The sequence below is a fragment of the Eucalyptus grandis genome, chromosome 3, assembly GCF_016545825.1.
Source record: "Eucalyptus grandis isolate ANBG69807.140 chromosome 3, ASM1654582v1, whole genome shotgun sequence".
NCBI classification, from domain to species: Eukaryota; Viridiplantae; Streptophyta; class Magnoliopsida; order Myrtales; family Myrtaceae; genus Eucalyptus; species Eucalyptus grandis.
In genome coordinates, this window is record NC_052614.1 from 36615789 (window position 1) to 36631642 (window position 15854).

At 40.4% G+C, this 15854-nt stretch overlaps 1 protein-coding gene across 2 annotated transcripts; it reads left to right on the plus strand.

Moving 5' to 3' along the window:
- The first annotated feature begins 1501 nt into the window (after window positions 1–1501).
- LOC120291067 (cadmium/zinc-transporting ATPase HMA3-like) lies at window positions 1502–7068 on the plus strand. Of its 2 annotated transcripts, XM_039307939.1 has the most exons (9): window positions 1502–1704; window positions 1808–2065; window positions 2755–2852; window positions 3418–3673; window positions 3781–3918; window positions 4302–4629; window positions 4774–4976; window positions 5093–5280; window positions 5730–7068. In XM_039307939.1, the coding sequence occupies exons 1-9, from the start codon at window positions 1524–1526 to the stop codon at window positions 6921–6923; spliced, it is 2844 nt and encodes a 947-aa protein (XP_039163873.1). In that variant the 5' UTR covers window positions 1502–1523; the 3' UTR covers window positions 6924–7068. The 2 variants fall into 2 exon arrangements, with proteins under 2 accessions (XP_039163873.1, XP_039163874.1); XM_039307940.1 differs by lacking the exons at window positions 1502–1704; window positions 2755–2852 and having other exon boundaries at window positions 1959–2065.
- The last annotated feature ends 8786 nt before the right edge of the window (window positions 7069–15854 follow it).

Below are 15854 nucleotides of genomic sequence, written 5' to 3' on the forward strand. Positions count from 1 at the left end.
TCTTACATATATATTTGTATTAGGATATAGATACGCCCTGAGCACAAGGATTTCAAGTGCATATCTCATGCAATATTCTCCCCTGAGGAAGACAAGTTGACTTCCAACGCACCAAATCTAATGTAATAAATAATTTTTTGTTGATAATTAAACCTTGCCGATGTGAATTGATAACCAAAAGATAAGACAATCTCTATGAATTTTGAGAGAAATAATTTTTCCAAAAAATGCTAAAACTATTGTACAACGGCCGATTCAATTCTAAACTTTTCAATTTGACTAATTTAATCCTAAATTTTTTGATGATTTACCGATATAGTCCTTTCAACCAAAATTGGTTATAAATTGATGACGTACCCACTGACCATCCTACGCGGCACAATCGATGTTGACCTAGACGTTTTTTTAAAAAAATTTCTAAAGTTTTATAATTGCTTTTCTTTTCTTTTCTTCACCATTAACTTCCCGAAAGAACCAACGGTGAGCCATTGGGGCATCGACGATGGTTATCTACCATGGCTAAGGCTCTAGCCTTCCCCAATCGGCTCTTTTGGGAAGTGAAAAAAAAAAATAAAAATAATAAAAATGAACAGAAAATTTCAATAAAAATTGTAAAAATTGTTTATGTCAGCGTTGGTCATTCAACGTAGAACAGCTAGCAACCAAGTCAGTGGTTTCTGACCAATTTTGATTGGAAGGACTACATCGCAAATCATCAAAACATTCAAGACAAAATTGGCCAAATTGAAAAGTTTATAACTAAATTAACCATTGTACAATAGAATTAGAACTTATCGAATAATTTTCTTATTTTTGAAAGTGACCAATACTGACCAACATTCACTATATCGAATAATTAACTTGACATATCAATAAATGAAAAATAGATCATCAAGCAAGATTTGGAGTAACACTGAAACTATGGTTTTAAACCACATCTTACCAGTATATTATAATGACCACTTATCATTACATCACCACACATTTTACAGCATTTTTTTTTCTCATTTGTGTCTGTACTAAGAATCAGACCCAACACCTTAACAAGCACATTTCTCAAGTAATATTCTCCTGAGGAAATCTCGTTGACTTCCAACACACCAAATCTCATGCAATAATAATTTTATTGGTCATAATCCAACCTTTGGCAATAAAATTTGAGTAAGTATGAGAAAGAGAGAGAGAGAGTGAGTGATGTCATCAATACATCAATCTTTTTTCTTCTTCTTCTTTTTTCATTTGTATTTGTGTTAAGAAGAAGACACCCCGAGAACAAGGGATCACAACTTGATTAGTGCATTGCTCGTGTGACAGACTCCTGAGGAAGGCTCATAGGATTCCAACGCACCAAATCTCACTTGACAAATTCTTAGTTATTCATTGTCAAACCTAAATATTTTAAAGCTCAAGAAGATGATACCTTCCCCAGCCGAAACCCAAAAATATATAGGTCACCCATCTACATGCCGAACGCTTTGCTCCATCTTTCTTGCCCAGAACGAGAGAGAGAGAGAGAGAGAGTAATGTCATCCAATACAGAGAAAACGTACTTGGAAGTGTTGGGCCTTTGCTGTGCCACAGAAGTTGCGTTGGTCGAGAAGATCCTGAGGCAGCTCGATGGGATCAACGACATCTCGATCATCATCCCGACAAAAACGGTCATCGTCCTCCATGACCCTCTAATCGTTTCTCAGTCCACGCTCGGTATGAATATGATCGATGGCAGCTGCTTTGGCTAAGTCCTACTTTGTCCTAGAATTTCAGTTTAGGCGTATATATTGATGGTTCTATGTACTTAATATTGCAGTTGAGGCACTAAATAAAGCGAGATTGGAAGCTAGCATTAAACATCGGGGCAAGATTGATTCGGCGATGAAATGGCCATCGCCGGCACTGATTGTTTGCGGGTTGTTGTTCGGTTTGTCATTTCTTCAGTACGTTTATCAGCCACTTAAATGGCTGGCTCTGGCTGCTGTTGTAATTGGCCTTCCGTCGATTGCATGGAGGAGCTACGCCTCCATCAAGCATCTCACTCTAAATATCTACGTTCTCATTCTGATTTCAGGTAATAATCTTTTCCAAATGATCAACTGTTCTTTGCTAGATGGGATGTGAGTTCATGTGGTTCTTTTACTCATGGTCGTGTTTTGTACGGGATGATGATCATTGTAAAGGGCCAAAGTAAGCGATGGATCGGATGTATCTTATAAATGAGCTGAGGACATGATATCACCAAACCAACCAAGTATTTGCGCTGTCTAGACATGGGCTTTAACCATCTTGCAAAGTGAAATGAACAAGATAAATTGATGGGTCAGCATGTTTATACACAGCTATATACATTAGTCACACTCCTAGTGACATATCTACTTCACGTAAGTTATGAACTGAGTTTTTTTTCTTAGAATTAGGGCATGAGCACGTCACTCCTCATGAATTCCCAATCCAGTTCATAGATGGCTTGCTTTTGACCAAAGAGGGAGCTAGACTGTAGCCTTGTATCGGAAAGTTAGACACGGATATCACCTACACAATACACAAAAAAGATAAGGCTTTGGACAGTAGATGAAGTAATGGTACTGATCCATCTGAGAAATTCTTGAGTAGCAGGCTGTTGAATAACGAGAAAGGGCAGGACTCGTTCCTCACTCAATGATTTTGTCATTGATCTGACATCTGTGTATATGGGATAAGTAGATCATCCCGCAAAATAGATTAAAGTCATCCAATCTTGTTGCAATACTGAATTTGCAGTGATAGGAACACTCGCCTTGCAAGATTACTGGGAAGCTGCTTCCATAGTCTTCCTGTTTTCCATTGCTCAGTGGCTCGAGTTGAGGGCTAGTCACAAGGTTTGACATTCAATTCTCTGTTTACAAACAAAATAAGAAAAAATGAACGTTTTTCCCTCCAATTTTTTGTCCTGCTAAACATAGGCATACATTGCTCTTTATCTATCCTTTCCCTGGGAGGCTATTGAGAATACTAGACTTCGACAGATTTAAGGATTGATATATATAGCCAACATCCTCTAAATCCATGCATTTGCATCACATTCAGAAGGTCTGCAGTAATTTGACTAGTCAGTTACTTATCCAAACAAAATAGAAAAAGAACTTGGGGACACAGTTTAATAGAACTTTGGACTTAAATAATTTAAATCAGTACATTTGGTCTGAAGACAGGTTAAGATGTTCTATGTTTCCCCATAACCTAATGAAACTTGAAAGGAAAAATCATACACCATGTGCTTGGAGATTATACAAGATCAGACCGAAAAGATAGCCTGGAAAAGCACCATTCCATACTTTCACGACAGAATATTTCCCTCTTAAAATCATACTATCGAGAAAGATACACAATTCTGTATGATTAGATATATCTTGGCCTGTGGTGTGATTTCTTTTCTATGGCAAGGCTATGGCAACCATGTCATCATTGGCAAGCATGACTCCAGAAAAAGCTGTTATAGCCGAGACTGGAGAGTCCGTTGATGTCAACGATGTGAAAATGGGCACAGTACTTTCAGTAAAGGCTGGTGAAGCCGTACCAATTGATGGAATTGTTGTGGATGGGAAATGCGACGTGGATGAGAAAATGTTGACGGGGGAATCATACCCTGTTGCCAAGAGTATCGATTCCACAGTTTGGGCAGGCTCTATCAATTTAAATGGTTAGTGTTATACATGGCACCTCGTTTTTTTTTCCTTTTCCGGTGGCAAAGCATGTTCTGATTATTGAGTCTTCCTTCCATTGGATCACGATTTTTTTTTTTTTCAGGCTATATTAGTGTAAGAACCACGGCTTTGGCCACAGATTCCGTGGTGGCCCGAATGGCTACACTAGTCGAGGAGGCTCATAAGGAAAAGACTCATACGCAAGGCCTCATAGACAAATGTGCGAAATACTATATTCCAGGCAAGCAAGTTACCCGATTTCCTTTCCCAACAAAATGCACAACACCCAAATGTGTTTTATAAATATATCCCACATTTTTATGGAGAGAATTCGAAAATATCATCCCAGATGCTAATTTTAGAAGCGAACTGCTCAGCAATATTCCAGAGTACGGATTTTTTTCAATTGAATAAAAAATTGATGCATGGTATTTTTGTTGTAAGGGTTTAGACATTTCATTGCTTTCTCTTTCAAGATGACTGAGTAGGTGAAAATCTGTAGTAGCCGAGTACTTTTCAGATTTCGACATAATATTCGGGCACGGACAGTCTCATTGATTGACAACAACATAGTATCCATCTTTAAAGCGTTTCATGAGCTTAACCACTATCATTTCTTTGTAGGAATTGCTCTGGTGTCTGCTTGTATTGCTGCGGTTCCTGCTGCACTGAAGCTTAAGAATGAACACCACTGGTTTCACTTGGCAATAGTTGTTCTGATCGGCGCATGTCCTTGTGCACTCATCCTTTCTACACCCATCACATTCTTCTGCGCACTTTCAAGGGCTGCAAAAGATGGGCTTTTGTTTAAAGGAGGTGGGTTTCTTGAAATTCTGGCAAAGGTTAAAACCGTGGCTTTTGACAAAACAGGGACAGTGACAAGAGGAGAGTTTGTGGTGACCAACTTCCAATCAGATTGCAATAACATTGACCTTAACGCTTTGCTCTACTGGTAATCTGACTCATTCATCCCTTATCCAACTTAATCAAGAACTGTCGAAAATTCTGTTTCAATCTACGGCTCATGTTTGAGATTGGAGTTGAAAATTTCTAGAGTGGCACTGAAAAACCTGAAAGCAAATCTTGCTATGTGAAGGGTATCGAGCATCGAGAGTAAATCAAGCCATCCAATGTCAGCTGCAATAATTGATTATGCCAATTCTTTCTCTATTGAGCCAAAGCCTGAAGAGGTAGAGTATTTTCAAAATTTTCCTGGGGAAGGAATTTATGGTCAAATCAACGGTAAAAGCATCTATATTGGGAACCGGAGAATCGGTCTAAGGGCTGGCTGTGAAACAGGTCAGTTTCTTTAACTATCTCGAGCAAATAGTTTTTCAACAGTAATATTTTTTTTCCTTATATTTCTTTCCTGTTTCTTATTAATCTCTACTTCGATTTACCGGAGTGTGCCACAGCAAGCGGCATTGAAACAGACACAAATGGATTCATATACATTGGACAAAGCCCGGTGGGAAAGTTCAGTCTCTCTGATGCTTGTAGAACTGGGTCGATGGAGGCCATTAATGATGTTAAATCACTAGGCATCAAAACCGCCATGCTCACAGGTGATAGCCAAGCTGCAGCCAGGTCCACACAGAATCAGGTGCGCTTCTATCATCCTTGTCTTATTACATTAGCACTGAATTATGGGAATGATCTTCCACACAACCTCAACCTTAATCCATGACTGGTATTTTATCGATTGAGAACAATTACAGACTTGAGCTCCAAAGGAACTTTTAGGTCTAAAAGAACTTGCAACACAATTTGCAAAGAAAGACCAAAACTTGGCAAGTTCAACTGTTTCTCTTCATTTTTTTTCTCCTAAAGAAAATGGAGTGCTAATAATAGAAATTGAATCCTAACAAAGAAATTGAAGATTCATCATAGAATGAACTGACTGAGGTTCCTTAACTTTCTACCTGCAAAACCGCCTCCTATCCAGCTTGTCCAAATGTATCTTGGTTTACATTTCTTCCGTGGATATATACTATATACTACTGTGCCACTACTATGCAGAGTGTACTGAAAAAACAAAAAATCTGTTTGCAGCTCAACAATGCTCTGGACATTGTATGTGCAGAACTCTTGCCCGAAAACAAGGTAAGAATAATAGAAGACTTCAAGAAAGATGGACCAACTGCAATGATCGGTGACGGAGTAAATGATGCTCCTGCATTAGCCACGGCTGACGTAGGCATCTCGATGGGGATTTCTGGTTCAGCCCTGGCAATGGAGACGGCTGATGTGATTCTCATGTCGAATGACATTCGAAAGATCCCAGAAGCTATTAAACTCGCCAGGTGGACCTTCAGGAAGCTCGTCGAGAACATCCTTATATCTGTATCTCTGAAGTGCGCAGTCCTCGGATTGGCCTTTGCTGGGTACCCATTGGTTTGGGCCGCAGTTCTCACAGACGTGGGCACATGTTTGATCGTGATTCTCAACAGCATGCATCGTCTAAACGCAACCCCAAACCAAGAAAAGAAGTTCTTAAGATCCATGAATGGTCTCTTCTCGCCAAACTCACGCGAGAAGAATAAAGTTGGTTGCGCAGTGCAAAGTCTGAACAATGATAATGAACATTGCAGCGGCTGCTGCTCTGCCATGGCAAATCAAGATGCAACGTTGTCATTGAACACACTCGGTGATGCTTGTTCTGAATCGAAATTTAGCCCACAGAAAGAAGATATGTCAATGAACCTTGAAGGACCTACTTGCAAGCCAACAACGCAGCCTACAGTAAACCTGTCTGCATTTGGAGAGATTGAGTCTGTTACAGACCAACCGAAAAACCACTATGGCTCAAGTTGCGGTTGCCCATCAGTTAGATCTGTTAAATCAGTAAGTAAGTGCGAGTCATCCTACTGTTTACCTGTCAAACACATAGAGGGAAGGTCACAATGTGCTTCTGGCTGTTGTCCTCAAAGTTCGGAAATTCACGAGGATGAAAGGAAGCTGAATTTACGAAGTGACGCGTCACGGTTGTTCAGCAGTGCACCGGATGCTGGTAATACTGAATCTGTAGCTCAAAGTGTACCCGGTAATTTCAAAGATGAAGAAATTATCGAGCACTGCAACTTAGTTGGAGCAAAATGCTGTGTTGAGGCTGTAGCAATCGAAATTACTCCAGTGAAGATGAGCCCTGGCGGGTGCTGCAAGGAATCAGACAACAAATGTTTCAGCAGACTCGAGCAACATGATGCAGGCAGCGGAAGCAGCATGCCTAGAATAGTCATAGAATAGACCCTTCTTAAATGCTGTCAGACAATAATAAGATTCTCAGTTTGGTTTAGTCAAGCTACACATCCATATGTAAATCTCGTCGTGCTTAGCTTCAACTGCTGTTGGTCTGGGAATAAATGATCTTTGGTAGGATTTGTTGAGAAGAGATGAACAAGATCGACCTTCTCTCCCTCCCTCTCTCTCTCTCTTTGCTGCATGCTTTTCTTAAGCGTTCGGCATAACGAGCCGATCTCCTATCTCTTACTGTGCTCTTAACCCCATAGTACGTAAACAGCAGTTTTGAGTTGTCAATTTCCTCTGTGAGGGTGAGAAGACATGATTGAAACATCAGTAAGTGACTTCATCCGTGCACTTTGTCTAGCACTTGATCCAAGTTTTCGGAGAACTTCCAAATTTGACTTGACAAGAAACCTCGAGACTAGAGATTCACCTCGAGCTTAATCAAGCTTTATTTTCAAGCTCGAGGTTTTGTTCCATGCTCAAACTCGACACAAACAGACTTGACTTCGATGTGATCGCAACGTGAATCAAATGCCTTTGATTAGATTCGTAAATATCCAGTATGCAAAAAATCATCCATGACCACATGAGTGTAATGACAAAATAAAATATATCTAGGTAGAAATGTCACCATCTTTTCAAGTTAATATCTCTTAAAGTTCACTTTATCTACATGGCTATGTAGGTCAATACGGCAACAACTTCAGATAAAACAAGGGCATGAGTGTAGAGACTCAATTACCAAGAGACCCATAAACACTCTACAAGTCTCATAAACCGATTAAATCCAAACTTTTGGCCACCGCAAGCAGCATTGACTTTTTCTCTAGACATTCACATAGTGGTAAGCATGGTCCAAGTTGAGCCAGTTCAATACTTAATCTAGGGATCAACCTGCACAATGTTGATCTCTAATTTTTGGGATTGAGAACTGACTATGTTAAGCTAGAGACTAAAGACTAGACCAACCCTATGGGTTCAGTCCAGCTCTAAGGTCAACACAAGACCAACCGATTATTTTTTGTTTCATTTTTTTTTCTTAAAAGAACAAACATACTATTTCAAATTACATATCCATTAACAATGCAACATTGAGCAACCAAACTATGACGCAAATACATATCAAACATAAATATAAGATAAAATAACAACATAAATTTATACTTACTAAATGAAACAAACCATAAAAATGAATAAGCAATGCAAGGGAATAGAGGCGAGCAAAGAGAGGTTGGCCATGAGGCGAAGTGAGTGAAGAAGGTTTCTTTATTGGTTGAATAAGAGCTGGGTTTGTTTCTAGTTTTTAATTTACATAGCAAACCGAACTGCAAAAGAGAACATGGGAAGAGGAGCTAGGGTTTAGAGTAGATAAAAGTTTATAATATATTATATGCACAAGGTTGGTCCGGGTTGAACTAACCCTAAACTCCTAGGATCAAGAACCAACTTACACAATATAGGATCTAGGGGTCCCAAGACTGTGGACCAACCCCGTGCCCTTGGGAACCGGACCAAAACCAGCCAAGTTAAGGCCAATCCAAGGTCAATTCTAGACCAATGCTCACCCCTACATTCACATGATATTATTAGCTAGAAAATGCCTACTTTTTTCTTCTTCTTTTTATCATTGGGTTATCTTTTAGGGGCTGGCTTGGCTCGTGTCATTCTCTTGATATTGGGGTTTAGTAATCTTTTATGATATCTACAATTTACTCATCTAAGTGGGTTCCGTCCCAATAGAAAAATAAAATATAAAAAATTCCTGATTTTCATTCAATTTAAGTACAAATAGATTAGAGTCGACATTGGTCACGATGTTAGTCGAAAAAAAGGACGTTGATTAAATTGCCTCTGCCTATACTTCGATGCTGAGGAGGAGGAGGAGGATGATACTGATGATGATACAATAGCGAAGAACTAGAAACATAAGCTGATTTGCTTATTTCGAGAAGGATAATAATTTCCACTTTTGAGAAGGGAAATTTTGAGAATTAATTTGGCATTTTAATGATGTTCAATATTTAGATTCCAATCTCTTTATATGGTCACTGAGTTACCTAACAAAACTGCAGACGAGTTATCATGATTACGTAAGTTAACATCACGTCTTGGTCTTTGACTCAAATAAATAAATAAATAAAACAGGTCTCGGTCAAAATAGTTTAAGAAAGGGTTTTATTTTATTTTTTCTTCTTATTTCTTTTCTTTTTTTTTTCTAACTCTAGGCCGGCAAGGGCAGCGACACCCTTGCCCAAACCAAGCAAGGGTCTATCGGTGACCTCATCGGCCCAAGGTTAGAAAAAATAAATAAATAAATAAAATAAAATTCAGAAAAATTTTAAAAATTGTCTATGCTAGCGCCAGTTGTACCACAAGTAGGACATTTAGCATTGCTTCGGGCCAAAATTGCCTAGAAGGGCTAAATTCACAAATTGTCAAAATATTTAAAATTAAATTGGCCAAATTGAAATATTTAAAATTGATTTGGTATAAATACAATAAGTTTATGACTTTTTTGGTAATGTTCCCTCTCTAGTTGAAGCTCGGTCCATTGAAGGAGATGGTGGGAGAGATACATGACTTTCGAGGACAAAATTGACATTCTTGAGATTACTAACTTGTCAACGCAAGTCAAGCTATATAGATGCAATTGTCGACATACTCAAGGCCATGAGGTTGAGCTTTCAAATATAAGTAGGTTATTACCATGTCCTAATTGAGCATTTTTTAAAAAATAATAGATATGGTAGAGCCATTAAATAAAACAAATGCAACAGAAAAAAAAAAAAAAAAAAAAAAAAAAAAAAAAACACAAAAAGTAGGCCGATGCTCAAAATGGTTGAATCGATTCTTGATTCCAAAAACTAAGATCCTACCACTGTCCGCATACTCCCTCTTATCGACACTCAAACTATTCAAGTTGTCTTCAGAGTTTAGATGCTTGCTACTGTCCAAGTATCCCATTGTCTTCAAGTACACATTATCCAGGTACTCCCTTCCTGTGACACTCAACCTGCCCGAGTTGTCCTCAAAATTATATCATTAAATACTAGTGGATGTTCAAGTATTCCACTACTTTGTGTGCCTACAGTTACCCAAGTATGCTCTCTTATCACCATGACACTCATCCTGCCTAAGTTGTCCCCAGATCGTATCATTAAATACTTGCAATTATCCAAGTATTCCACTGCTCTATATACCTACGACTACCCAAGTGTTCCATTCAAATTTATGTTACCAGGAGTGAGAGATCTTCACCAGTTACCAGGAGATGGGAGACATTCACCAATTACTAGGAGGTGAGAGACCTTCATGAATATTCGAGGCGCATCCTCGATATTCCATGTACCAGGAGGTGGGAGATCTTCACCAATTACCAGGAGATGAGAGACCTTTACGAATATTCGAGGCGCGTCCTCGATATTCCATGTACCAGGAGATGGAAGACCTTCACCAATTACCGGGAGGTAAGAAACCTTCACGAATATCCGAGGTGCGTCCTCAAAATTCCATTTACCGGAAGGTGGGAGACCTTCACAAATGTTTAATGAGATGGAAGACTTTCACAAAGGTGTCTCTTCAATATCACAACTTCTTTCTCCCTAGAGGTGAAAGACCTTCACGGATATCCTAGGTTTAGTACTTGTGATCATCCAAGTATTCTTTCGATGCCTACGAATGTCCAGGTATCCTTCAGAATTTGTACTCGTGATTATCCAAGTACTCCTTTAATACCTGTGAATGACCAAGAATCCTTCAAGATTTAGTACTTGCGATTGCCCAGGTACTCTTCGATGCCTGCGAATGTCCAAGTATCCTCCAGGTTAGTACTTGCAAATGTCTAGGTACCCTTTCAATATCTGCAAATGTCCAAGTATCCTCCAACATATATGCTTGGAGAAAGGTCGGCACATCTCCCGAGAAAGGTCGAGTAATCAACCGGTGTCCTTGACAAAGATCAGGCACTCAATAAACAGATGCGTTGAGAAAGGTTGGCGCATCCCTCGAGAAATGTCGGGTAATCAACTAATGTCCTTGACAAAGATCGAGCACCCAACAAACAGATGCCTTGAGAAAGGTCGGCACATCCCTCGAGAAAAGTCAAGTAATCAACCAGTGTCCTTGATAAAAATCAGGCACCCAACAAACAAATATCCCGAGAAAGATCAGCACATCCCTCAAGAAAAGGTGGGTAAACAACTTATTGCTTAAACAGGCGATCGAAAAATGGTCCGGATCCTGGAAAAATAATTTCTCATCAAGGCAACCGAAGAAAGGTTCGAGTCATAAACAAACAATTTATTACTTGTGACCGAAAAATAGTTCGGGTCTTGGAAAAGCAACTTCCTTAAATCATCAGGTAAGACGATACCTTGATACTTGCCAAACTCGAGGTTCACACCATATCTCACTCATTCCCGGTAAGTAACTACAGGTATCTTATTATTTGTCTTAGTATGTATAATGTTATATTGTTCTTTTTCAGCATAGGACACCTAGTCCCGAATAGGATATAACCTACTACATATGCATAGACAAAATTTAGGTATCAGTTCGTCATTGAATGCAACCTCTCGCGAGCTCACCTTCAAAGAGGGACATGTTAACACCTAAATTTTGACTAAATATTTAAAATTAAATTACATATAAAATTAGGGATCAATTTGACCCTAACAAAAATATTCTTTTTTTCATCAATTAGGACTTGGTTTTTATTTGCATCCATTAATCTTTATTTTCCTTTTTTTTTTTACTTATTTTTCACTTTTTCAGATAATTTATTTAATAATAATAATAATAAAAAAAAAAGTAGCAGCCATCGGGGCTTGGCCTTCGCGCCCAACCCCTTTTCCCTCTTTCTCCCCCGCACGAGCCCGGGGGCCCACTCCCTTTCTTCTTGGTCGGCCTTGTCCTTCTTGTCTTCTTCCTCAGCTTCTGCAACCAGCGCACAGGACCTACGACCGAGAGGGGGAGTAGGACAAAGTCGGTCAAAGGGGATGTTTCTCAAGCGCCATCAATGCTCGCCTTCAATGCCGAGCGCGCCCCAATGGAGAAGAAGGGATGAGACACTGGTTCAGTCAAGAGAATCCGGTCGGCAAGCCAAGGACTCGGCTGTCCGTCGACTAGACCCTCCTTGCCTATAAATAGGCGGGTTGCAATCTCCATCAACGGTGAGCGAGTGAACTCAGAGAACTTCCCCGAAGAGACTTCAGAGGAGGCTCAAAGAGTAAGTGAGAGAGAGCAGGGCAGCGAGCTTAAATGACCCCCCCCTGAGAGACATCAGGGGAGGCCAACGGCGAACGAACCCGAGAGAGAAAGTCCCCGTAACTTGAGAGATCGCAAGCGAGGGAAGAAAAAAACCCAGATCTGTGGGTTGCAGGAAGAAGGAGTACAAATGCCGCCAACAACTAGGCTTGCTTCATGACCAACCACCCGCCGCTGCACCTCCTCCCTCGGTGAGCTAGGGTTTGTTTTTTTTTTTTTTTCTGCGTTTCGGGTCGTCAGGCCGAACTCACGGCTGTCGACCTCATATGAGTTCCAGCCCCCGATCGTATGTTGTCCAGCTACCCTAGTCTCTACTTGCTATTTGCCCCGAAGTCCCGTCGCGATCCCGACCTCGAGGGGTTCGACTTCTCCCCTCCCAGCCAGTATCCTCCAAGCATTCGACGAAAATCCCAAGTGAGTATAGTAACCGTGGCTAACCACCGCCTGCGGTGGCCTAGCTGAATAAGAGCTCCCATGACGTCTACCCAAGACGGAGGAGTTCGAATCCCGCAAGACACATGGGATCTTAAGCGCGATGTCAGGGTGGTAGGTCCTCCACTAACGTCGCCCCAAGGTTTACCTACCGGCTGTCGGCTGTACGGGATTCCCTGGGTATCAAAAAAAAAAAAAAAAAAAAAACCGCGGCTAGATCTGCGCTGACCGGTAGAGATGAGCGACATGATCAGCAACAATGGCTAGCCAAGCGAAGGCTGAGGTAGTGCCAATGAAGGCTTGAGCTCAAGCCGAGACGACCTCGGCCGCCTCCGCCGTAGATCATCAAAACGAGGGCATGAGGGAGCTAGGTTTGCAAAGGAGATGCCGAGTCACGAATTAGGTCAAGCGTGGGTCATTGTTCAAGTAGGGTTCCACCCGATCTAGGCATATGCACATGGACTAGCTAATTCTTGGGCTCGGTTTGTATTTTTTTTTTAAAAAAGGGAAAAAAAAAAAACCCCAAGCCGGGCCCACACTATAGGGCCATCTAGGCCATGGGTGGACGACCGGGCCGTCCCAACTCAGAATCGACCTGGTCATTTTTTATACATAATATTATATTATAATAAAAAAATATTTTAATAAAAAATAATAATAATTTATTTCTCAAAAATCAGAAAAATCCAAAATAGTTCATGTTTTCCCAAAAATAAAAAATAAAAGTCAAAAATATTTATATTTTCAAAAAAAAGGATAAAAAATCCAAAAATGCTTTTTTTATGTTAAAAAAAAAAAGACCAAAAAATTTTCTTTTCTCCACAAATGCATGGAAAAGTCATTGAAAATCCAAGACTTAGGATTTAAACAAAATTAGGTACCGAAAGGGCATTAGTGATTAACTAGTGTAATCAAGTATCGATCCTAGTTTCTCTGGTTGCGTAGGAGTGAAATATTTCTCTCAATATTTTTACTAAAATATATATATATATATATAAAATATATATATATTTCTCTCAATATTTCACTTGGGTTTCTAATTTACCTACCCCAAATTGATTAGTGGTGACTTATTTTAAAATTAACTTATAGGTAAAAAAAGTCAAACCATAAGTTATGAATTGGTGGGCTTAGGAGAGCCCGGGCTAAGTCTAATAGACCTAGGCGAGCCATTAGCCTCCGTAGGCGCTCGTGCGATAGGGCACCGAAAAAGAGGTCGCGACAGGGACCACAATACAAAAAAGACAACAACTTCATATGAAGATTCCATAATCACAACTAATTGATTAAAAAATACTCAACGATTGTTGTTTAGTGGGAAAAAAAAAAGCAACAAAGCTGGTACATTGATTAAACATATTAAAGTTCCCACAATCACAATTTCACTAGTTTACTATTCTTTCTCTAGTACCGTCGTCCCCATTGTTGCACCAAAATCTTAATTTTTCCCTCAGAGCCCTAATTTCTCCCGCCAATTGAGCTAGGGAGAAGTACACTATCAGTGTCATAAGTTGTGTACGGCGCTCACTTTGGTGCCAAAAGTTTCCGTCGGATAACTTAAGTGCCAAATCGGAGGAAAAATGATCACTTTGGTGCCACCGGCGAAAGATTCCGGCCAAATGATTACATGGCTTTTTTTTTTAAATAAAATCGACAAGGCCTTAAACGACATCATTTTCGGTCCTCCTTAAGAAAACGACGTCGTTTTGCCGTCCTACGTGGATGGCCTCACAAAAACGACGCCGTTTAACTCATTTGGGGATTTTTTTTTATTGAAATTAGGGTTTTTTTGTCCACCATTGCTCGGCCGCCGTCGCTCAGCCGCCGTCGCTTAGCCACCATCCCTCGACCTTCATCATAGTTGCTTGCCACAACAAGACAAAAGAAAAAAAAACGAATAGAAAATCCCAAGGGAGAGGGAGGTGTCGATGGCGAGGGCAAAGGAGGGGATGGCGGGGCCATGGCCGTCGCCATCGTCGCAACTAGCTTCGCCGACGACCTCCATGGCATTCCAAATCTTCGCGGATACCATTGGCCAGATCGCTCGTGCTTTTGGAGATTCTTCAAGCTCGCGCTTCCTCTGCACCCGACGATATTATTTGGGAAAAGGCGGTGGTGGGGCTGAGATTGGGGATTTGAAAGGTCGACAAGGTGATTGAAAATGGGGGAAAACTATTGGGGGAGGGCGGAGGCGAGTGCGCGATTTCTTTTATGGAAAACTACTGGTGTTGTGTTGGTGCGCTGCTAGTGTTGCTGGTGCTGTTCTTCGGTGCTGCTGGTGCTATTCTTCGGGGAAGAAGATGACACAAAACGGCATCATTTGGGGATTTAGGGTTTTGAATTTGGGGGAAAGACACAAAACGACGTCGTTTTGTTGTTTAAATGCTTACTATACTCTCCAACATGCCACGTCAGCTTAAAAAATTAATAAAAAAGTACCACGTTAGATTTCTGGCCAACCGGATCGGAGTTGGCACCAAAGTGAGAATTTTTCAAACTTTTTGGCACTTAAATGATCCGACATAAACTTTTGGCATCAAAGTGAGCGCCGTACACAAGTTATGGCACTGATAATGTACTTCTCCCAAGCATGCGAACATCCCACGATGATCAATTAAAAATGCAACGTCCCAGGAGGTGTCACTAACCCATTCTTTTTATCTTTCGATTAAACGCATGCGGAAGCGACTTAAGTAAACACCAAGTCAATCATCACGATAGGGATAGTAAAACACATCAAATTTTTCCAAAGGCATAACCCTTATTTATTACTTGTTAACCCTAGGAAGTTTAACAATTACAAGCCCATTCAAAAGGGCGACTCCCTATCGACCAACTCAAAAACCTACTAGGGTCAAAATTAACATAAGATTTACTAATGGCAAGGCCAGCCAAAAAGTGTCGCATCTTGTGCCCACCACAACCGTACCTAGCAATTCTCCATGCTACGACCCTGAGAATAATTAACAATAACGGGGTAAGATAAATTCTCAGCGAGTCAACTTCCTAAACCTCGATTAGAAAGCTAATTCGCCTCGGAGGCAACCTAAACACACAACGACATACAATATTACCTTGCCTTGGCATGCCCCTGCATATTAGTACATGTCACATGGCAATATTATTATAACGCACATAAATAATAATTAGAACACATTCAAAACATTCCAAGCGCATTGCCAGCACATGTGTTCCAATTATTACGACCCCTTCAACCACGGCCAACACAAGAGT

Coding starts and splice junctions, on each gene's coding strand:
- LOC120291067 (XM_039307939.1), top strand. CDS start 1,524: ATGTCATCCAATACAGAGAAAACGTACTTGGAAGTGTTGGGCCTTTGC. Junction 2,853..3,417: donor AGTTGAGGGCTAGTCACAAG/GTTTGACATTCA, acceptor TTCTATGGCAAG/GCTATGGCAACCATGTCATC. Junction 3,919..4,301: donor TGCGAAATACTATATTCCAG/GCAAGCAAGTTA, acceptor ATTTCTTTGTAG/GAATTGCTCTGGTGTCTGCT.